Here is a 22,671-nt window from a genome sequence, read left to right as displayed (position 1 = left end):
AGTGACGCTGGCAGTTGTCTGGCACAGCCCTTGGAACCTAATTCTGTGGAGGGCAGGGGGCCACTCACACAGGGAGTGGCCAGCAGAAGGATGGGTGTAAACACACAGACACACTCAAGGCACGGAATCACTGGAGGGGGTGGGGTGGGTGTTGGTCAGGATCTGACAGTTTTAAATAGTATTTCTCTAAAAAGTTTTCTAGGTTTGCAGTTTTTTTTTTTTTTTTCCCCCTTTACTTTCATTTTTTTAAAAAGCTACGAGAATGATCAGGTGGACTGTGGTCTCTAGGAATGGTGGCGTCTCACGCTTCTTGTGCTTTTTCCTTTGGGGCCTCCAAGCGGCTGGGGGTGGGGTGGGCAGGAGGCTCCCTGTAAACATTTGGACTTAGGCTGGGTCAGGGGCTGGTGTTGGGCAAAGCCAGGGGTCCAGGCTAGAGAAGTGGGTGTCCCTTCAGACACAGGCCTTGGGAGACTTAGCATGTGCTCCCCTCCCCCCATCATAGAACAAGACAATGGTTAAAAAACCAGAAAAGATGCCCAGGAAGGGGATACTTTGGCCATTCCAGGCACCTCAGACAAGGTCAGGCTTCAAACAGGGAGGCCTGTGGCAACCCCTCTCTCAAGTCTGGACCTGAGGGAGGGAACCGGGAAAGCTGACAACAGAGAGAGGAAAGAGGGGGAGAGCAGCCGGGGAGATAGGCAGGGAACGAGGTCTTCTTGCCCCCATCTTCCTCAGGGGCTGGGGGGAGCAGAGTCAGCGGTGGCCCTAGAGGTGGGGGACAGTCAGGGCATGGGTTGGACGGAAGCCAGTGTCTCCTCCCGCCTCCCTAGACAATGATCCTCTCCTTTTTTCCCACCCACTCATTACCAGGGAAACAGTGACCGCCCAGGAGCCAGTTTCTGTTGCTGGGTTACATGGGGGAGGGGTTTGTGTAGCACTGGCAGAGTCATTCCCACCTCCACCAGGGCCAGTGGGGCAACCTAAGCCCAGGACCCTCAGATGGGATAAGTGCAGAGTTGGTCATACTGAGCAGCAGGGGGCTGGGCACCCCCAGCATCCAGCTTCCATCAGGCTAGGCCAGTGGCCTGGTGGGTGAGGAGGTGAGTGTTTTCCAAGGAATATTGGGACAGCATTCTAGTTCTGTCACAGGGTAAGGCCAACCCCTTCTGCCTGGACCACTGGGCCCAGCCTACCTGTGCTGTCTCCTCAGTGCCCTGCCCCCCAGTCAGTCACCTCCTGAGTCACCACATTGTGCTCCCTCCCTTGTCCTCTGGTCTCCTACTGCCTTTCTCCCCTCCCCCCCCAGGTTCACCACCCCACCTGGTCCCTCCCCAGTCCTCAGCCCTGTCCCCTCTGTGGGCTCAATGGCCTCACTGTGTTCTTCCCCAACTCCCTGCCTCACCCTGCTCTGGCTCACCATCCTGCCAGGCCCTGCTGCCCCTCAGAAGAGGCCGCAGTCCTTCAGGTTGTTCTTGATGATGACGTCGGTGACAGCGTCAAACACGAACTGCACGTTCTTGGTGTCAGTGGCACACGTGAAGTGCGTGTAGATCTCCTTGGTGTCTTTGCGCTTATTCAGGTCCTCAAACTTACTCTGGATGTAGCTGGCTGCCTCATCATACTTGTTTGCCCCTAGAGGAGACAAAACAATGAAGACTTGAGCTGCATGTGTGGCAGGCAGGCCCCATCCTACATGTACAGCAAGGTTCCGTGTATGCGGATGGCCAAGCAGGTAACGTGTGCACACATGTGCACAGGAGGACAACGTGTGTGAGTGCACACGCATGCCTGAGTGTGAAGAAGGATGCCCATGTGCATGTGTTCAGGGATATATGCCACATATGCTAAGAAGGGCCTGTGTGTGTGCATAAGCCTAAGTGATACACCAGCCCCTGTAGGAGTGTCCCATGGTTACCCTCCTGTCCAGTGGGGGTTGCCTGTGGGCCACCTGGTCACCACTGCTCCTCTAGGGACAGGCAGCGCCCCACCCCAGAAACCCTGTCCCCACACCTGTGTACTCGGGAAAGCAGATAGTCAAGGGGCTGTGTGTGATCTTCTCCTCGAACAGGTCCTTCTTGTTGAGGAAGAGGATGATGGATGTGTCCGTGAACCATTTGTTGTTGCAGATACTGTCAAACAGCTTCATGCTCTCATGCATGCGGTTCTGGGGACAGGACAGTAAGTCAGTGCCAGCCACCACTTCCCCCTGCCCCCACCCCTGCCACCAGCATTCTCTCAACCTCTCACCATCTCCTCGTCCTCGGCTAACACCAAGTCATAGGCGCTCAAGGCTACACAGAAGATGATGGCTGTGACACCCTCAAAGCAGTGGATCCACTTCTTCCGTTCAGACCGCTGACCACCCACATCAAACATCCTGCAGATGCAGGGTCACCTTAGCTCCAGAAGAGGCTCCCTGCCCTATTTCACAGTCTGGCAGACTGAGGACAGAGGCCTGTCCAGAGTGACACAGCTGCCTTATGGAATCATCCACACTTGCCCACCTCACCCCGGGTTCTGGGTCAGGGTATGTCTGTATGGACAGGGTCAGAGGCCTGGTCAGCAGGACAGGCTGCAACCGCACGGGGCCAGAGCAGCAGAGGTAGTGAGGACATGGTTTCACGGAACACAGCCTTGAAAAACCTCAGAGTGCGGCTGGGGGATCCTGGACCAGCCCCTCCCTCTGCTACTAAAAGTTGGCAGGTCCCCATCCCTCCACCCTGCCCACACGCCCCCTCACTTGAAGTGTAGGTCCTTGAAGGTGAAGTGTGTCTCCACGATACCCGTGGTCTTCACACGGGTCCGGAGCACATCCTGCTGCGTGGGGATGTAGTCACTCTGTGCGATGCGCTCCAGGTCATTCAGGTAGCTGGGCGTGGGGGGGTGGGGATAGGAGGGTCAGTGGGGCCAGCATGAGGCTCTTCATCTGGACCCAGGGCTAGCTGGAAAAGGCTCCCTCCCTTCCATCCCCCATTTCTCAGGCAAAGCCCTTGTTTCTTTAACCCTTGCCTGCATTATGAGTACATTCACTGCTCAGATAAAGAAACCTAAACTCCTAGTCCCTCACTTCCCACCTGTGTGATGGGACTGGGAGGAGGCACAGCTTTGTGGCCAGCTGGCCAGCCAAGCCCCAGAAGCCAGGGTCTGAGCTTGGCTTGCCTCAGACAGGATCCAGGGTGTTGAAACTACAGGTGAAGGAGGTAGGAGAGGGCAAATTAGTCCTTCAGTGAGGGATTCAGGATGCTAATTGGTACCATTACAGCACTGCCACAGAGCAGCCTGGTACAGTTCCTTGATGTGGGTCTGGACAGGTTGGGGCCGGCCAGGCCCAGTGCCCAATAAAATTTGGACTCCTCAGGGGGAAGGCATAGACACCTGTTTGGCAGGGGTCCCAGGGGCTCCCTTAATTAGCATCAATGCCACCCCTGCAGGGCCCTGGGACCAGCTCTGATGCCTCACTACCCTTGCTGTGCCCTGAGGGCTGGGCCTGGGCCTCCATGCCTTGGCCCTGTGTTGATGTCTTGCTCTTGGGGCAGGACTGCTGAGGCCAGCCCTTGGCTCCCATCAGCAGCCAGGCCAAACCAGGCCAGAGGGAAATGATCTCAGAGACACAGGGACAAAATAGAAAAACAGGAAGGACCATGGGGGACCATGACGCACGTGCTATGACCTGCAAACTATGCACCGCCCCCCACCGACAGAGCCCCCAGCCTAGAGGCCTCATGGTGGTGGATTCCACACCAGCCTCTCCTTTTTCCCCAGTAGGTGGGCTCACCCCAGGGACCCTGTGCCCCACTGCAGTCTTGGAGGATTGCTGGAGTACCCTGCTCCCTGTGGTGTCCCAATCTGTACCCCAACATAGGGTGATCTTGTCAAGGCATACACGTGCCTGCGAAAGCAGGACCTGTATTCACTGCAGAATCCCCACTACCAAAACAGTGCTGGGTCCACAATGGGTGCTTAATGTCTACGGAATGAAGAAACAGGTCAACAGAGAAGTGGGAAGTAGACTGAAGGTGGTTCTATCCCTGCCCTCCTTGAGTATTCCGGGCACTGAGGTAGCAGTCGTTGATAGGGCTCACTCCTCTCAGCCTCAACAACCTACAAGCCCTGCTGGTGGCTGAGCCTATAATCTCAGGCAGCACTGAGGCCTGGAGGCCCGCAAAGTGCTTGGCTGTGATTCTGCAGCACCTTGGTGGGGTGGAGGGGGGGAAGGGGATGGGTCACACATATGAGGGCATTCAGGCCATGCAAGAAGGGTGGAGGAAGGCTGTTTATGTGACTACGGTGGGACTCAGGAATCATGGCCAGGCAAGATCCTCCTCCCACTCACCCCCACAGAGGTCCAGCACCTCTGTGGGCAGACTCAGGACTGTATGGGCAGTAGGAGCCAGCAGAGTGTTCCACACAGAGGGACTGGCTTAAGCAGAAGCAAGGGAGAGGAGGTTAAAGTACAAGGACAGCAGCCTATTTGGCAGCACCATCTAAAGTCTGTGAATGTCCCGTACAGCCCTGCAACCATCATCACTAACTACCAGCCTGTCCATTCTGTTTCCTGTGGGGTCCTCAGCACTTGCACCAGTCCTGGCACATGGTGAGTACTGCAGGAAAGTTCAGAACTGTGGGCTGGGCCCAAAGGATCCAGGCCTGTCACTCCTCTGGGACTCCTGGGATGCCCTGTGATTCCCCGTCTGAGTCCTGAGTTTGGCCTAGGACCAGCAAGGGTCAAAGCTGAGGTTCAGGCCTCTAACCTGCACATACATGTCACCTCCCAGACTTTTCTTCCCTGTGGCACCTCTCCCTGAGCAGCCTCTGTGTCCTCAAGCACAGCCAGCTCTCTTTACTACCCCTAGAATTCTGCAAACACACACTGTGCCCCTGCCTAGAACCCCCTTCCCCCTCCCTCTCCTGGCTAACTCTTTCAGAGCTTGGCTGAGGCAGTCTCTCCTCTGGGCCTCCCCCCTGACCCTCACCGTGACAATGACACCCTAAGTTGTCACTGCTTTGGGATTTGTCCACTCCACTCATCACTGTGTCTCTGAAGCATTGCACAGGCCTAGCACAGAGCAGGTGGCAGCAGATGTTCTTTAGAATGATTGTGTCTAAAGACAGATAAGGCTCAATTGGTCTGGAAGAGATATACTGTATAAGCCACCTGCTTGTCATTCCTCATGGCCTTTCAATACCATTCTGCCCCCACCTGCCCCAAACCAAAACCCACCAAATCTTGGTTGACAGTCATCAGCGTCATGAACAGAGACCAGTAGTATCCTTTGGGGGGTGCTCAGACCCTGCAGTCCAGCCTGAAGTCCAGACCTCTCCCTTTCCCCTGCCCTGCCCAGCCCCTTGGAGCACTCACTAGGCGGCTGAGTCATTGAGCTGGTACTCCCGCGAGCGGCCAAAGCAGGCCTGCACACCATGGTCAGCCCAGAGCCTCCGGATGACGCCGGACAGGTCCTCAGGGAGCACACCCTGCTCCTCAGCAGTGCAAGACAGTGCAAACAGCTGCCTGGCGTCGTCCTGGGCACAGCGGTGGGTGGTCAGCCAGTTGAAGAAGCATACCCCCACCCTGCCTGTCAGAGGAATGGGACCCAGGCTGGGATATTCTTGGGTTCCCCAGGACAGGATATGCCTTTTGGGAGGTGGGTGGGGATGGGGAGGAATGCACATACCGCGCGGGAGGGGTCAGCAAAGTCAATCTGCAGGTTGCCCATGGCCTTGACGATGGCCATGATGGACTGGATGGTGTTGCTATAGACAACCGCCCGGTACTGCCGACATTCCTCCTCTGAGTAGCCATCCTCGTGGATGATCCTGACAGCCAGGGGTCAGGGTTAGGATCCAGAGGACATAGGGAGCTCACATGTCTGCCTGGGGCTGCTGGGGCCTGCAGGGACCTGCTTCAGAGAGGCGGAAACCACCCTCGACCCACTGGGACCTGAGGAGAGATGACTGCCTCTGAGAAGTTCCTGGGCCTGGCTAAGACTGGCTGGGCCTGTACTGGGGGCAGTACAGGCCAAGGGGAAGAAGAAGGGAAATCGAGGTTTGGGGGCTGTCTCCCATGCACAGCACTTACTTCATCTGCTTGACGATGGTGCTCTTCCCTGACTCCCCAGCACCTGGAACAGAGGGCACAGGCAGTCAGGGAGCAGGCCCAGCAGGACCCAATAAGCATGCAACAAGCGGCCCAGCCATCTGTAGCCCTGGAAGCAGAACTCACTCTCCCCATCAGTTGCACAATGAGATGGAGGTGGGGGCCTGGCGGGCAGTTGAGCTACAAGGAGTGCAGTTGGCAGGGCCACGGTGGTCAAGGCAACCTAGAGCACCTGGGCCCCATGGCAGATTCTTTGCAGGCCTTTTCCTCCCACAAGCTCCACTGCCCATCATGTCTCCCCACTGCCCTGGTTGAGCTCAGGGCCTTGGCCAGAGACTTGAGGCCCGCCCTGCAGGAGCCAACCCGCTGTTCTCATACCCTGTGCAGCTGGTGCTCACCAACATGGCACTTCAGGCAGAGCTGGCAGGAAGGTGCCCTGTATATTCCAGCAGGGCGGCAGCCCCTCTTGTCTCCACACTCTGAGCCTTAGTGCCAGAGGGTCTATGCTGGGGCACAGAGTCACAGTCCTATCTTCTGGACATGGCTCAGAGGCCAGCCTGCTGTTCACTGGGCCCAGGACACAGTCCTATCTTCTGGACATGGCTCAGAGGCCAGCCTGCTGTTCACTGGGCCCAGGTCCACCCTGAGCAGATACAGACTAGAACCTGGGAGACCTGGAAGACGAAGACGAAGACAGACACACACACACAGACACACACACAGACACACACACAGACACACACACACACAGACACACACACACACACACACACACGCAGGGCCCCTGTCCTGTATTTCTCCTTGGCTGGTACTTAGAGATTTGCTGGCATTCCTTCCCGTGTTCGTCATAGCAGTCACATAAGCAGATACTGTTTCTGCTCCCATTTTACAGATAAAGACATTGAGGCTCAGAAAAGTAAAGTATTGGTCCAAGATCATGCAGCCAGGATTCAGAAGGGCAAACAGATGCATGGAACCATGACTCCTGGTCCACCCTGCCCTTCTCAAAATGGGGCTCAGACCCTGTAGGACAATGCCCAGGGAGGGTGTTTTAAAAAGTAGATCCCAGGGCTGGCCCGTGGCTCACTTGGGAGAGTGTGGTGTTGACAACACCAAGTCGAGGGTTAAGATCCCCTTACCAGTCATCTTTAAAAAAAATTTTTTTTTTTTTTTTTTTTGGGCCGGCCCGTGGCTCACTCGGGAGAGTACGGTGCTCAGAACACCAAGGCCTCGGGTTCGGATCCCATATACGGATGGCCGGTTCGCTCACTGGCTGAGCGTGGTGCTCACAACACCAAGTCAAGGGTTAAGATCCCCTTACCGGTCATCTTTTAAAAAAAAAAAAAAAAAAAAAAAAAAAAAATTTTTTTTTAAATAAAAAGCAGATCCCCAGGTCCCATCCGAGACACATAGCCAGATCTAGAGGGGTGCAGCCCAGTAACCTGAATTCTCCAGGGGGTCTGTGCAGGGAAGTGTGGAGACCAGGAAGTCCATCCCTTTTCCCTGGCTGGAGCACAGAGGGAGGGGAGGAGGGTCTCATCTGGTTCCCTTGCTGCTCCCTGTCCTGAGCTCCAGGCACAGTGGACCTCAGCTGGGCCCCCCTCTCCTTCCCAGCCTTTGTCTAGACTCTTCTCTCTGCTCCTGCGGCATCACTGCCAGTCACATCTGCACCTGCCAGGGACGCTTCTTGCCACCTCCAGGCTTTTGCTCATGCTGTTCCCTTTGCTGGGCATACCTGCTGCATGCCCCATTCACAGTGTCCCAATTCTCCTGATCACTGCAGCAGGTATGTCCCTATGAGCAGCTCAGCAGGGTGAGCACTGGGGTCTGTAGGGAGGTCAAACTTGGAGACTCTTGGTCCCCTGACCAGCATCCCTTGGGGCTGGTCATGACAGCCTCAGAGGATGAAGGGGCTAACACACAAACCAACATGAGCAGCAATAACATCAGCAATAATAATGACAAAGCTGTGAATAGCGCCCCCTATGTGCTGGATGCTGTCCTATGCCTATTACATCCACTACTTTCATCTTCACAGCAGTCCTGAGTACATTCCATTCATGCCCCTATCTAAAAAATAAGGAAACTGAAACACAGAGAGGTTGTGGTCACACAGTTATAGCCCCCTTTGCGGGCGGCCCACCTTGCCCAACATGCAGTGCCTTGCACTACAGCTGGGCCACACAGTCCTCAGGGGGATGCTGGGGTGGCCAAAATGTGCAGGCTCTGGGCAGGTGGCTGGGGCAGCGATCCCCTCTATTGCTTAAGTCCCTGGGCACAAGGCACCAGGCCCAGTATATTTGCCTGGATATGGGCTGTGGTCAGACGGCAGCACCCTTCCCTCCCCACCAGGCTGTCCATGGCAGAGGAGCAGCCAGGATCTCAATCTCACATACTACCACTTCTTCCTCTGCTGAGTGGGGATGTGTGGAGAGGGCCTAGGAAAGCCAGTGATGCCCAATCACTGAGGCCCATCCCCCCAGGGCCCAAGATATCCATGGGGCAGGGAGGGCAGCAGTGGCCAACTGGCTACCCTTTTCACTTGCTCCCACAGAGCAGGCAGAAGGGGGCACATCCTGGAACAAGCAAAGAACCAGGAGGCACAGAGTCTCACCCAGGACTGGGGGCTCTGCTGGGGGAGCGGAGGCCAAGGATGTGAAGTCATGGGTCAGATTGATCATGTTGTCCCCAGCCAGGTAAACCGAGACTCAGAGCGGGGCAGATGTCTAAGGCACAGAGAACTTGAAGCGTAGGGTAAATTTGGCCCCCTCTTGTGTGACTTTGAGACCCCTGTCCATCTGAGCCACCAGTTTCCCTATCTGGCCACTGGGGGTGAAGAGGGTGTCTGGCCCTTTGACCACTCTCTTAATAGGTGGTGTGGGCCACTCTGTAACCCTGCTCAGTGATAGGAATGACAATACAAATTTGCTTTGCATCTGATTTTCCTAGCAGCAGTAGACCTGGTAGACATTGAGGCAGGTAGCACCTGCGCAAGTCGGGCTGGGAGCCAAGACACTTGCTCCCTGTCCCAGCTGCTGAGGGCCCACTTCCCTGTCTCCTTCAAGTCTTAGTTTCCCTCTTAAGACCTCTAAAATTCTAGGAGTTAGGGCCGGCTCATGGCTCACTTGGGAAAGTGTGGTGCTGATAACACCAAGGCCATGAATTTGGATCCCTGTATAGGGATGGCCGGTTAGCTCACTTGGGAGAGCATGGTGCTGACAACACCAAGGCAAGGGTTAATATCCCCTTACCAGTCATTTTTTAAAAAAATAAAAAAATAAAAAATAAAATTCTAAGAGTTAGGAGGACATTCTCTGCCTCCAGCAAGGGTCACTGCAAAAAGAACCCCGCTTGACAGGTGGGCAAAATGAGATGATAGAGCCTCCATCCCTGGACTCAGGGTGGTCTCTTTGTCCTTCCAGCAGCTGTGACTCAGGCGGGAAGCAGTGAGCTGCAGGACAAGGGTGTGGTGCTGGTGGCCAAGCAGGAAGCAGAGAACACTGGGACAGAGTCAGGGGCATAGCCCGGGAGCAACTACAGTGGAGGAGGGGGCCAGGAGCAGAGGTGGGTGGGACCACAGCATGACATCTGGGTGGAATGGGTGGGGCAAAGACCCTGGCTCCCAGGCAGCCCACAGGCTAGGTGCCCCAGGGGTTATGGGATAGCAGCCTCACTCTTCACTCCTCTGGCTGGGCCTCTTTTCTATCAGGGACTGGTGGATCTCCCCTATCAGATAAGCTGGCATGTGGCCCTAACTTTGCTGACTGGGGGTGCCCAGCTCCTTCTAGCCGGCTAGCCCTGTGCTTTTCTCTCAGAGAAGGGGACTTCACCAGCGGACTCCAGATTGCTACAAAGGTGCTGGGTAGGGGAACACAGCCAATGGAAGGTGGCAGGAGTTAGCTCCTCCTGCCCACAGAGGGCACCACTAGGTGCTCCATGCCCAGCTGGGTGAGACCAGAGGATCCCACAGAGGTTCCCTGAGGTGGCCTTGCCATTCCCACTGGGCCACAACTCTTTCCACCAAGAAAGAAACGTTTGTAGCTCTTGCCCTGTGGTGCAGCTGCTGGGCCCACAGCAGGCAGGCAGTAATTGCAGAGATGTGCTGGGAGACAGCAGCTGCTCTGCATAAGAACATCTGCCTCCACTCTGAGAGTGCTGAGCCCCAGTGGAAGAGGGAACAGATGGGGGAAGGGAGACAGTACTTCCCCACCTGCCTGAGCAATGCCAGCAGGGCCTCTGCAGCAGGAGATGGGCCCACAGGTTGTTACTCGATGCTTATCTCAACATTCAAGTCACTGCTGTCTGTTCATCTTGAACCATCTACCTCCTAGATTAGGCTTTGATCTGCTGAGGCTGTGACATGCCACTGTCCTCTCTGGCCTCAGTTTCTCCTTTGCAAAGCCTGCCAAGCCTTGAGCAGCCAGCTAGCCCACTTTTCACTTTCAAGTCCACTCCCAGAGGGAGGTCCAGACCTACACCACAGCCCTGAAGCCCACACTGATCCTTCCCGAGGTCTGCAAAAGCTTCAGCTCCCCCTCCTGCCCTTTCTCTAGCACCTCATTTGTGATTGGGACACCACCATTATCTCCTCCTAGGAGAGGGGTAAGGATTAAATGCAAAACTCTTCTCATAGTGTCTGGCACATGGTGAGTGTTCAAATAAAAGTTATAACATAAAATAACAGATAACAACAACAACAACAACAAAAGTTATTACTGTTTTTCTACCTTTGGAAGAATGCAAATTTCCCCAAACATCCCATTTCCTGCAGCCCACAGAGACCATGCTGTGCTGGTCATTGCAACGGCAACCTGCAGAGTGAACTGCTGTGGTCATCTCAGTTGAAGAAGAGCTTCTGAAGGCTTTCAGACAAAGAGCAACGAACAGTGCTAACGGGCTGATTCAGAGCAGTAGTAGTTCCCTGCTGAGACTTGGCATAACCTGGGACTGGAGTCAGTCACTCCTCTGCTGGCTTTTCACTGAGTTTATCACTTCCCTTCCACACAACCTGGCACTCCTATACAGCTGCGGCCTCCTTCCTGCCCAGTAGCCTCACCTCTGACAGTGCTGATTCCACATATCAGAAAGCTGAGTAGGCTGAGTAAGAGGGCTCTCTGGACAGAGCTCTCATGCCAGGGGCTCCTCTAAAACACATGGGGCTAGGGAGAGCTGCCAGCTGATGTGGCAGACCTGAGGGCAGAGATTCTCAGAAGCAGCAGCGGCTTGGGACCACAGAGTAGGCTTGGACAGTAGCCCAGCTCAAACCCACAGCACCAGGCGTGCCCACACTGCCACAAACCCCAGGCCTACCCCAGTCGGGCACAGTAGTAAAGATGGGGTGAGTCCTGGGAAGCTCACCCCAAAGGAATCTCAGACACAACCTCTTACTCTCATCCCAGGAAGGTGCCACATGTCCAGCCCAGCCGGCGGTTCTCAGATCCCATCACCTTGGCTCCTCCCCGGAAGCCCCAGGGACAGCCCAGCAACCAGAGACACAGTAGAGGTGGGGGCTGGGCGGGGCTGGGCAGCACTGGGGAGCGTTTTGTTTCAGAAAAGCAGCCTCAGCTAGGGGTGCCTGGGGGAGGTACCTGGGGCCTCACCCATGGCCTCCTCCTTGGGAAGCCCCCAGTCTGTGGAAACTGCATACACAGAAACAATGGTAACAGGAGGGAGGGGGAGCAGGCCCAGCCAAACAAAGGCCCTCTAAGCCCTGCCCCTGGCGTCTCTTCCTTCCTCCAGGTGCTGCTCTTTGGCCCCTCACTCCCTCCAAGGAGGCTCCACATAGGTCAACATTATGCAAGGCAGGGACATAGGATTTTGGATGGGCCCTGCAACAAACCCACCCACGTGAGTGCCCTGGCCTTCCACCAGATGCCCCAACAAACCTGCCACCTCCCTCCAGTCTCTGCCACTTGGGTTGCCTCCAGTGGCTTCCAGGGGTTCATGATGCCCATCAGGAAAACACTAACAACCAGGGGCTGCCTTGCTATTGCCAAGCCGGAGACCTCTGTGCAAGTGAAACTGAGGCCTGGGTCCTGCCCAGACGTGGAGAAGGCTTTCCGGGGCAGAGTTGTGTCTCCCTCAGTGGGACCCTGCCCACACTACAGAAGGAGACAACTCAGGCACCGGGTGAGGAAGGCCAGCCTAGGGTAAAGAGGCCCTGAACCCCATTCATCACTGGCCCCTCAGGCTGCACCCTCTGCAGGAGTCAGGTGATGCTGGACAAGACCCAGTCACACACAAGGAGCCAGGCCACTTGACACACCCCCTCCCTGGAAGTTTCTTCATTTAAGGAATCCCTTGTTCTCAAGACAGCTGAATAATCTCACCTCTCTTCTGATTCACTGTGGTGGACCCTGGGTGAGGTGCCCAGAGCCTGGGCCTCAGAGTCCCCATCTGTGAAATGTATCCCTCAAAGGAGTGTGCCAAGCCCCAGGCCTGCCCAGAGCAGCCTCCCTCGGATTTTCATACTCACCCCAAACTGCCTTGCGGCCCAACCCAAGCTAGCAGTTGCCCATGCTAAGAATCATGACATCACAGGTCCTAGCACTGGGCACAGAGAGGGAAGAGGACAGCCAGAGGTCACAATGAGGAAGGCAGGGGATTGGGCCCCCTGAGACCCAAAGTCTTGGGTGGCCATAAGGATGTGTGGTCTCTGCTTTGTGCATGGCCTCATCATCCAGAGAGACTCGGACATTTCTGCTCTGGCTCTCCTGAGCCTTTCTCTTGCCCCTCAGCCCCCTAGAGCCCAGCCTGACAACACAGAGCAGAACCCCTGAGAACCTCCAAGGGAAAAGGCAAGGCCCCACTGGACCACAAAACTCAGATTCGGAAGCCAAGGAGTGTGAGGAACTGGCCTCACCAGCTATCACACTGTCACAAGCCCACACCCCAGCCACATTCAGCTGCAACACCGTACCATCCACACGCCACCACATGCCTGCACTCACTGGGCTCCCTTCAGGACACTCTTCCTTCCCACTCTTCTGGACAACTGCTAACCTCAAAGGCCCTCACCCTGGACTTTGACAGTCTCTGACCTTCCTCAGGCTAGGTCTCAGTCCCCCGAAACCTAGGGGTTGGAGGAACAAGCATATCAGGGAAAAAGTGAAGTAGTGCTGAGTTGTCAACTAGGACCTGAACATTACTGTGAGGGACGCAGGCTGGGAGGAAAGGTGGGAAGTAAAAACAGGGGCAGCTGCATGTAGGATGAGGTCACCCATGGCCACATGCACAGAGTCTTGGGTCCCATCTTCCAGCGCAGAAAGCCCCCTTTCCATTTCCTAAAAGAGGAATTGAGGCCCTCTGAGGCAGGGCCCCTAGACAAATGCAGAAAGAATGTGCATGCATGGTATCTGCCTATCATCCTGACTGATCAATTCCTGCCAGCTGGGAATAAGACTCCCAGGGGGCCATGGTAGTCAGGGCAGGTGCACAGAACTTACCTGGGTTATATATCCTGGCATCTCTACTTACTGGATAAATCATGTAATGTCCCTGAGCCTGTTTTCTTATCAGTGACACAGGTGTAATGTCAATCCCAGTCTCAGAGGATTAAACAAAACAAGACCATGAAGACTCCAGCTCCACACAATAATCAAGGCTCAATCAGAGGCAACTGCTATTATCACCAGAGGGGAAACTGAGGTACAGCGAAGGCACTCCTAGGCCCAGTGGGTGGTGGCAGGGGGAATCCTTAGGCTGGGCCAAGGGCCCCTCTGCCCATCCCTAGGCAGGGGAAACCCAGAGTGAGCTAATCCCAGGGCTGCTGCTCCATTTCCAGGCATTCATCTCTGCCTATGGCTGGCCTTCCGGCTTTGGAGGGCAACGGCCACTCGGGAATCTAAGAGCAGCCCTCTGCCTTCCTCCTAGCGCTCCCACTGGCGTCCCTCTTCCAGCCACCACTTCCTGTGGCCAAAGGAGGGGCCTGGAATCCTTCTCGGAGGCACTACCTTCTCTGGGATCTTGAGCCCAGCAGTTACTGAGGCAGGACAAGGGACAGAGCACCCTGGACTGGCCCTGACCCAGTGGTTACCAGTAGGGTGGCCCCCAGGAATACACAGATGAGCCTGGGCAGGTGTTCACCTCCTAGACCCCCCCAGTTGGCAAAGCCCTGGGGACCCTCGGGCTCACACCCCTGCCTTAGTACCAAGCAGCCTTCTTGCCTCTTCCTCTTTTGGGCTCCTCCTCCCCCAGCTGCTTCCTCCTTTTCCTCCAGTGTGGACACCATTTCCCTGCCTTGCAGACTTTGCTGCCCCCTCCTCCCTGCCAGGGGCACAGTAAGTGCTGCCATCCACATCCCCTCCCCATATCCTGGGGCTGTAGATGCTTGGAACCCCCAGAATCCTCAAGCCACGAGGACACCTTCTCCCCAACAAGCCTTAGATGATCCCACCTTTAGGCCTTTGTTCAAACCAACCTAGCACTCTCTTCCAAGCCCTGAAGTGCACCCACAAGGCCAACACTGAAGGGCCGGCCCAGCAAATGTCCCATTATTCCAGGGAGATTATTTCTCCCAAACCACCAAGAGTGGCCACAGCCCCAAGAAGCAGCAACAGGGTAAGGGTGGGGTTGGGGTTTAGTAAGAACAAGAGCTCCAGGCTAGAGGAGCTGGGCGGGGCTGGGCAGAGGGGGCCCCTCCCTGCACCTGTAGCTGAGGGAGGGACTGCCTGAGAGCATCAGGTACCAGGGCCACCATCAAAGGGCCGGATCCTTTGCTCTCCCCGCAGGGCACCTTGCAGAGCATTCTTAGGCAGGGCCCATCGGCCGGCCATGGCCTGGCAGACCTGTGGACTCCTCCCTCCTCACTGAACTCCTGGGTTGTGACTCTTGGCCCAAGATGCTGGGAAGATGAGACAGCTGCCTAGCCTGTGCCCTGCCCCTATCTGCCCATTTCTGCTTCCCCTACAGCACAAAGGGGTGTCAGAGGGGCAGCACTCAGGCTGTGGGTCAGACTGTCTTCTCTTCTACTGGAGGTGTGATGGAGAAGGTTCTGGTTGCTCCGTGGCTAAGAGCTTGGGGGACAAAGCTTCCTCCATCCTGTTTGTGCCAAGTGAATGGGTGGCTTTGAGAGACTGAGAGAGACACACTAGGGACTGAGATCAAGGACAGGGTGTACAGGACCAGCGTCCCTGTCTATGGCCCAAGCAGCCCCAAGTGCTAGCCACCCACTGCAGTGCTGGAGGCCTGGGGACTTAATGTTAGGTTTGATGCTGCCACACAGCCACCGGCACGGAAGCCTGTGCCCCTCGGCTGGCTTGACTTCCATCTCCAGCCACAGCAGCAGCTCATTCCCTCTGTCCCTTTCACCTGCTCTGCCCTCTGTTGGGGTTCCCCACCCCCACCTACCTGGGATGCCCCCAGCTGAGCTCCAGTGTCACCTCCTCTTCGCAGCTGCCCTGATTCACCTAGTCTCCAGGCTCAGTGATATCCTTTGAAGGACCTCATCTCACTTCTACCCTAGAGGTATGGCTTCTCATGTTGGCTATGCCAATACTGGGGTGATGGGCACGAGCTGCACCTTTCAGGACTGGGTAGGACAAAGGGGGTCAGAAATGGCTTGGACACCCCTCACTCCTGCTCACTTCCTAGTGTAGGAGCTCGGTCCCTGCCGGCTCCTGGAGACAAAGCCTCCACAGCCTGGGGGAGGGGTGGGAAGAAGAGACTCAGAGGCCCAAGCCGCCCTGCCCCCCCATTCAAGTGCTAATAAGCTCCAGCCGGGAAGGAGAGGGCTGGGGGGAGAATGTCAGGCTGGAGGCCAGCCTTCATACCAGCCCACGTGACACCCAGCACCTTGACACACCCCAACCCTGGGCCCCTAGAGGTTGGGCCAAAGGTCCTCAAGATAGTCTGTCGCTCCAGCTGGCATCCACTATCTGCTCAACTTGGTCTCCCCACTTGCTGTGAGCATCTGTCTGAGGGCAGGGGAGGGGGTTCCCCACAGGCCCCATACTGGGGCCAGGCAACCTCTAGGACGGGGATACTCCTTCCCACCAAACTCTCAGCTCTGCAGGAGTCAGCAGAGGGTCCCTCACTCATTTTCACACCTTCAGGCTTTGGTGCACTGTGCCCACAACACCCATGGCTGCAGACAGGCACACCTGTCCTCGGGTCATGACTAGAGAGCAGGACTCCTGCCAGGGGTTCACTTGATGCTAGGTTTCTCAGCCGGTGCGCTAGGTGGAGCCGGGATTCAAACTCAGGTCTGTGTGACCCCAAGGACTGGTCCAGGGTGTGTGGGCCTCCTCCCTCAGGCCAGGAAACACCCACCCAAGGTCTTGGGAATCTAGGTGAGGTATTCCTGCCTCAGTGCCCTTGCTGAGTTGGTCCCTCTGCCCTCAATGCCTGGCCCTGACGAATAGCATTCATTTTTCAAGCTCTCCCAGAAGACCCCTCCTCTAGGAAGCCCCCCTTCACAGGCATCACTAGAGTCTACCCACTACTTAGCCAGCCAGGATCCCATGTTCCATCCAAGTGTAGCACAGGAGCTGTGCCCTCCCTGTTCATTGATGTGTTCAACAGGTTCATTCTGTCCATACTTAATAGGCACCTATAGCTTTGCTAAACACAGACAGGACAAAGGCCACAAATGTCTCTTCTTTTGATAAACTTAATTGCGCTCTTGCTCTGTGCAATCTCTGCTCTGGCCAGGCCCAGAACTCCTATAGCACTGCTCTGGTCCGAGCCCCATGTCTGTAAGACAGCCACAGCCCCTGACAGCTGGACCAGCCAGCTCAGGCTCTATTGGAGCTATTGGAGTGTAAGAGACAGCAGAGCCCTGTAGCAGTCCCAAAACAGCCTGAGTTGGAAGAGCTACTCTCCCATATGAACAGTTGGAGTCCCTACTATGTGCTGTACCCTGTGACAGGCTGTAGGCTGGTCAGCAAGAGTTTCGCCCCGGGTGTGGTATGGTCTGTCACTGAGGTGCCAGCATAGCCTGTAGAACTTTTCTCTGTGTCCGCCAATCCTGGTCATTGGCCTTACACTGAGCCCTGGCCACCTGCCCATGGTATGCCAAACTTCAGCTAATCTTACTCCTCCATTTATCCATCCCCAAGATCAAGTTCAGAGGGTACTTCCTCCATTCAACAAACAGGTGGGAAGCATCCAATAGGTGCCAGGCTCCAAGCCTGGCACAGAAATGAAAAGGACACAGCCCTGCCCCTGCAGTCTCAAGGGACAGTAGCTAGGCAAATACCACACTCTGGTGGGGGAAACAGTAAGGTTGGGAGCTAGAGGAGATGCTTCACCAGACTTGGTAGAGGGAGGATGTCAAGGAAGGATCCTGGGAGGTGATCCCTGAATAAAGTCTTAAAGAACAATCAAGTAGGAAACAATGGATGCAAAGCCCCAGGGGCAAGAGAAACTGCTGTATTTACAAACGGAAGCCTTTATGGAGCCAGCAGTGGGTACTTCTCTCCTTTCTCTGTGAGGCTGTCCACACAAGCCCATCTGACACACACACACATTCTGCTTCTTTTCCCTTAAGTGTCCAGCCCAAGGCCCCAGATTCTACCCAGGCCCAGCTGGTCAGTCAAGCTGAACTGGGTAGGGGTGGGGGTATCCCTGGTGTAGGCCTGGTATCAGCTCCTCTGCTCCCCCACCAAGCTTCCAGGAAAAACTCTTTCCAGTGTGTGCCACATCTGCCTCTGCGCTGGTGACAGTGACTATGCCCGCTTGCTGGCAGGGCTACCCAGGACAAAGGGAGCCAGTGTGCGGGTGGGGCAGCAGGCGTGGTTCTGGTTGGGAGGAAAGGCTGGCACTTGCCCAGCCTGAGTCCCGTTGCCTGGACAGTCTCCTGCTACATGGGACAGGCGCCTAGTCCTCTGAACCTGCCACGGCTGGGCTCCATTGCCATCTTCTACCTGGATGGGGAAAGGGAGGGCTCAAGCCAAGACCTCTCCCCAGCAGCCACAGCAGATTGAGTCCTTAATTTCAGGCATGGGCTGGCTGGTTAGCTCAGTTGGTTGGAGCACAGCCTTGTAACACCTAAGGCACACAGGTTCAGATCCCCGTACCAGCTAGCCACCAAAAAGCAAAACAAAACACAACCTTAATTTCAGGCAGACCCTCTGCAGGGTCTTAATCCCTACTCCGCATCCCCAACAGAAACTTCCAGGAGACTCCTGTTCTCCCCATCCTGAAGCCAAGCACTCCTTTGGCCCCCATTCAGGAAGCCCATTTCACAGAAGAAGCAAAGGCCAGAGAGGCAAAATGCTGGGATTGACTCCCCAGGCTAGAAAGTGCTGAGTGAGACCCTGCACCCCTGAATGCTGCCAGCCCAGTGTGGAAGGGTTTGCTAAGTCCCACCTGACCTGGCCCACAAGCTGAGCTGGGCTCCAAGGGGCAAGCCTGGTGAGATGTGGGACCCTTCTAGTGTTGGGGAACAGAGCAGGCCAGGAGCCCTGTGTCCCCTGGCCCTATGGTCCAGCCCCACATCTCAGCCACGGCAATCACTGCGATCAGTCTGGGGAAAGGTTGGCTAGAGGCTCCTGGCTGGACACTGGGAGTCAGCGGTATCAGAAGTGCCCTTCCCAGGCCCGGCAAGTAGCAGCAGCAACGACGGGCATTCCGCCGCGTCAACACCCACTCACTGCCGCTGCCGCACTCTCGCAGCAGAGACAGGAAGAGGCAAGCGCCCAACGCAAAGCAGCTCAGGAGGCTGGGCCGCCCCTTCCCGCCCCTTCTCTTCCTCCCCGCAGCAGCGTCTGAGCGGATGCCATTTTGAAACCTCTGGGGCTGTGCCCCCGAGGCCGGGCCCACAGGGACAGTCAACAGATGGGCCCATAATGGACAAACATGTTGTTCCTCACCACAGGCCCTGCATGAAAAGCCCCATTTTTCACAGCCTGAGGGCCCAATGGCAGTGCTGGAGCCGAGGGGCCACACCCCCCACACACTATCCAGCCTAAAATGCTGCGCTGCTGCCAGGGACTCCCTCCCCGCCAACCCTGAAATCTCCCAAATCAGGCTTCCACTAGGCACTACCCCTGCTCCCAGTGATAGGCTGGACGGGAATAACACCAGGCCCACCATCTTTGCAAAAGGCCATCTCGGATGCTCAGAGATACCCTGGCCCACACCTACCTGGTCCCCCAACCCCTCATTCAGCTGGTCCACCATTCCCCCCCTCACAGGGCCCCAAGATCCGAAGGCCCATCCACTCTCAGAGGCCACATCCCAGGACTTTCAGCCCAGAAGAGGTGTGGGAAGCCCAGCACCTGTCAACAATCACCTCGGCCAGCCCGCAGGGGCAGCAACATGTCGGCTATCTCACCACTTCCACTTCCCTTCACCCTTCCAGCAGCCACCATCTTCCCTGGCCTTGGAGGTAGCCACAACACCAACTCCTCCACACTTCCTTCCACTTCCCAGACTCCCCCCTCATTGGCCCACACAGACATTCAAAACTGGGAAAATATAGCCAGAAGAACCTCCCAGGGAAGCTGGAAGCTTGGCCCCCTGCCCCAGCATGACCAGTGGAGTATCAGTCCTTTGGGGGTCTGCCCAACGCAGCCTAGGCCCTCTCTAGCCCCTAGGTCCCCTCTTCTCAGCCCAGCCCACCCAGTGCAGGCGGGCTGGAGGAATCTGGGGAAGGCTAGAATGGGTAGAAGACCTAAGAGAGGAGCAGAAAGAGGATCTGCAGACTGATGCCTTCAGAGAGGGATCTGGTGGGCAAGAGCAGAGAGCAGGGGTCTCTGAAGGGGTTCCAGCTGGAGAGAGGGCTCAAGAGCAGTCAGTTTCCCACTTGAGAGTTCCCTTGGGGTGAGGGTGCACAGGTGGAGGATACAGATTCCAGAGTAGGAATAAGGCACAAAAGGGGAAGGAGGGAGTGGGTGGGGGCCTGGCAGGGGTCCCAGGGTGATGCTCATGCCCAATAGAAATGAGGAGCAGGTGGGGGAAACAGGTGGAGCCTGAAGGTGGAAACTGAGTGGGGTTCTGAGGGTTTGGGTAAAGTCTAGGGAAGGATAGAAAGGACAAGGCAGGAGCTCTGAGGTTCTGTGAAGTTGGTTAACAAGCCTGGGTAGTCAAGAAAGGTCCTGGACGGCTGGTGTTAGGAGACTGTTAACTGGGTGTGGGGTATGGGATGAGTTGGGGGTCTGATCTAGAGTCTGAGCTAGGATCAGAGGTCCAGATCAACGCAAAGTTTAGACTCTTATTTTGGGGTCCTGTCCAGGCCGGGCCTGGAGGTTCAAGCCCAGTTGTGGGCGCCCAGGCCGGGTCCGGGAGTTTGAAGCCCTTGTCTGGGAAGTCAAAGTCCTTGTCTGGAGATGCGGGCCAGGAATCAGGGGTCCCAGCGCTGGGCGCGGCCTCACCCAACAGCAGCAACTTCACCTCCCGCGCCGCCTTCTCGCCGTCCTCCCGCAGGTTCTTGTCGATCATTTTTGAGCGCTCAGCCGCCGCCTTGTCCTCGGCGCTCACGGTGCAGCCCATCCCGCCGTCCGCCGGCCCAGCCGCTGCCCGGCCCCGACACGGCCCACGGCCCGGCTCGGCCCCGCCCGACCCACTCCGCTCCCGCCGCTGGCCCTCTCAGGGAAGCTACCAGATCCGCAGTTCCGAGCGTCTGCGGGAGGCGCCTTCCCCGGCGCAGCGCACCGACGGCGGGGCGGGCCGGGGGTGGGGCCCGGGCGAGCCAAGCCAGGGACTGGGCCAGGGCGGGCCCGGAGGAGGGGCCAGGGGAGATTCGGGGCTGGTGATTGGCTCGAGGGTGGAGCGAAGGGAGAAGTTAGGCGCAGCCCAGACTCGGGCCTGGGCTGGAGGTGGGGCCACGCCGGGGAAAGACAAGAGTGGTAGAACCAAACCCAGGGATCTGGCTCTGGGCGGGCTGCAGGCGGGACTGGGCTCCGATTGGGTGTGAGGAACCTGGAGCATCGCTTCGGGACCGCGGAGCGGGCGAATCTCTTAGCCCGAGGGTGGGGATCCGGCGGCTTCTCGGGCCGAACAGGAACCAGCCCTCTGAGCTTCTGGGAGTTGGGCAGTAGGGTGAAGGGGGCGTGTCTTCGTCACTTGTTAAAGTTAATGAACCCAATAAACTTGTTTTGGGATCTACAGAACCCGGGAGCCTTTCACGACTGCGGTTTTCTCAGTCTTAAGGCGGGTTTGCCCCCTTCTCTTTTTGGATTGCAGCAAGTCAGGGAAAAAAAAAAGAAAGAGAAAAGAAAAGAAACAGAGGGAGGGAGGGAGGGAGGGAGGGAGGGAGGAAGGAAGGAAGGAAGGAAGGAAGGAAGGAAGGAAGGAAGGAAGGAAGGAAGGAAGGAAGGAAGGAAGGAAGGAAGGAAGGAAGAAAATAAATTAAGTTGAGCTGGGTGACTTCTCTAGTCATCCAAGGCTTATTCATCCTTCCCTGCTCTGTTCTGAGTCCTTCTCCTGCAGTATGCCATCCTGGACTCCAGCCTGGGACCAGACAACCAGGACCCAAGGGAGAGACAGAGGGAGAAAGAGAAGTTGCCACTGGACTTCTGGAAACAAAAGTGGCCATGATCTTGTGGCCTGTGCTTTCCCTGGCCTGTCCACCTCTGGAGGTAACCACAATCCCACCTCCCATCCTCCTGTATAGCCTGTCCCCTATAGTCAGTGGTTGCAAACCTACGGCTGGGCAAAGGTAGAGTGGAGGCAGAAGTGTTTCTAGCTGAACATTTCAAGTCTTTTTTATCTTGCTCTCCAGGAGGACCCCACAGCTCCAACCTCAACTGGACAATTGAAGGTTCTGCCAAGGATTACCTAGTAAGGTGTCCCGTGAAGCCCCAGTGTCATGAGCACGGAAGTCCCCAGCCCAAAGACAGGGAAGTTCCCCAAAGCCCAGCAGAGAACTTGCCATCAATGCTTAGCCACCCACAGAACCCTGTTTAGCAAGACGCCCCTCCTTACTGCTGTGGCACACACCTTATTCCAGCTCCCAGTCCTCAGGCTGTCTGCTCTCCTTGAACTGTCTAGGTATCCCTATCTGAATGTCTCTCTTGTTGAGGAATTACTGACCTCCATTGGTTCTCCAGGGCTCCCTCCTGCCTGGAGCCAAAGCTCAAGCAGGCCCTGCTATGGTATAGGCATGTAACAAACATGGTGAAAACAATGCCCACAAGAGACATAGAAATATGCTCTATATATTCACGAATCCAACATGCCTCGAATCCACAAAACACACTATAAAATATGGGTGCACACAGCCAAAACCACAGTCTGTCCAAGCACAGATTACAAATGCTCCAAGGCGGGCCCCTTTCCTGGCCGGCCCCGCCCCACACTAGAGAGCCGATCCTGGCCCCTCGGCCTTTCCAGACTGCTCCTAGCAACAGCCAATAGCTCTCTCTGAGTTGCCAGGCAACAGGGAGAACCTGTCAGCCCCTTGGAGGCCCGGCTCTCAGGAGGTGGGCATGACATAGACCCCAATCTAAGGAGGCGTGGCAGAATGGGGCCACTGGGAGGCATGGCCTTACCCAGCCCCAGGCCAGGTCCTGTGGTTCTTGCACCCTTCCCACCAGTCAGCCATTCCTTTTCCTGCCCTTTTTTTTTTTTTTGGCGGGTGGCCAATAAGGGGATCTAAACCCTTGACCTTGGTGTTATCAACACCATGCTCTAAC

The 22,671-nt window shown here is 56.3% G+C and overlaps 1 protein-coding gene across 2 annotated transcripts; it reads right to left on the bottom strand.

Moving 5' to 3' along the window:
* Positions 1–231: 231 nt before the first annotated feature.
* GNAI2 (G protein subunit alpha i2) lies at positions 232–20,652 on the bottom strand. Of its 2 annotated transcripts, none has more exons than XM_063113511.1 (9): positions 20,410–20,652; positions 6,077–6,119; positions 5,673–5,814; positions 5,360–5,520; positions 2,741–2,869; positions 2,248–2,377; positions 2,011–2,164; positions 1,403–1,632; positions 232–765 (listed from the first exon to the last, which is right to left on the bottom strand). In XM_063113511.1, the coding sequence occupies exons 1-8, from the start codon at positions 20,525–20,527 to the stop codon at positions 1,442–1,444; spliced, it is 1,068 nt and encodes a 355-aa protein (XP_062969581.1). In that variant the 5' UTR covers positions 20,528–20,652; the 3' UTR covers positions 232–765; positions 1,403–1,441. The 2 variants fall into 2 exon arrangements, with proteins under 2 accessions (XP_062969581.1, XP_062969580.1); XM_063113510.1 differs by having other exon boundaries at positions 1,418–1,632; positions 20,410–20,651.
* Positions 20,653–22,671: the final 2,019 nt, after the last annotated feature.

Source organism: Cynocephalus volans, chromosome 11 (assembly GCF_027409185.1).
Source record: "Cynocephalus volans isolate mCynVol1 chromosome 11, mCynVol1.pri, whole genome shotgun sequence".
Taxonomy (NCBI): domain Eukaryota; kingdom Metazoa; phylum Chordata; class Mammalia; order Dermoptera; family Cynocephalidae; genus Cynocephalus; species Cynocephalus volans.
Note: the sequence above shows the minus strand (reverse complement) of the source record. Positions and strands in the feature narration are given on the sequence as shown.

What these genes read in the sequence shown, in the direction of transcription:
- GNAI2 (XM_063113511.1), bottom strand. Translation starts at nt 20,527, where the DNA reads ATGGGCTGCACCGTGAGCGCCGAGGACAAGGCGGCGGCTGAGCGCTCA. An exon ending in TTCAAGGACCTACACTTCAA is followed by an intron (nt 2,378 to 2,740) that starts GTGAGGGGGCGT and finishes CTGCATCTGCAG; the next exon opens with GATGTTTGATGTGGGTGGTC. An exon ending in TAGCCGAGGACGAGGAGATG is followed by an intron (nt 2,165 to 2,247) that starts GTGAGAGGTTGA and finishes TCCTGTCCCCAG; the next exon opens with AACCGCATGCATGAGAGCAT.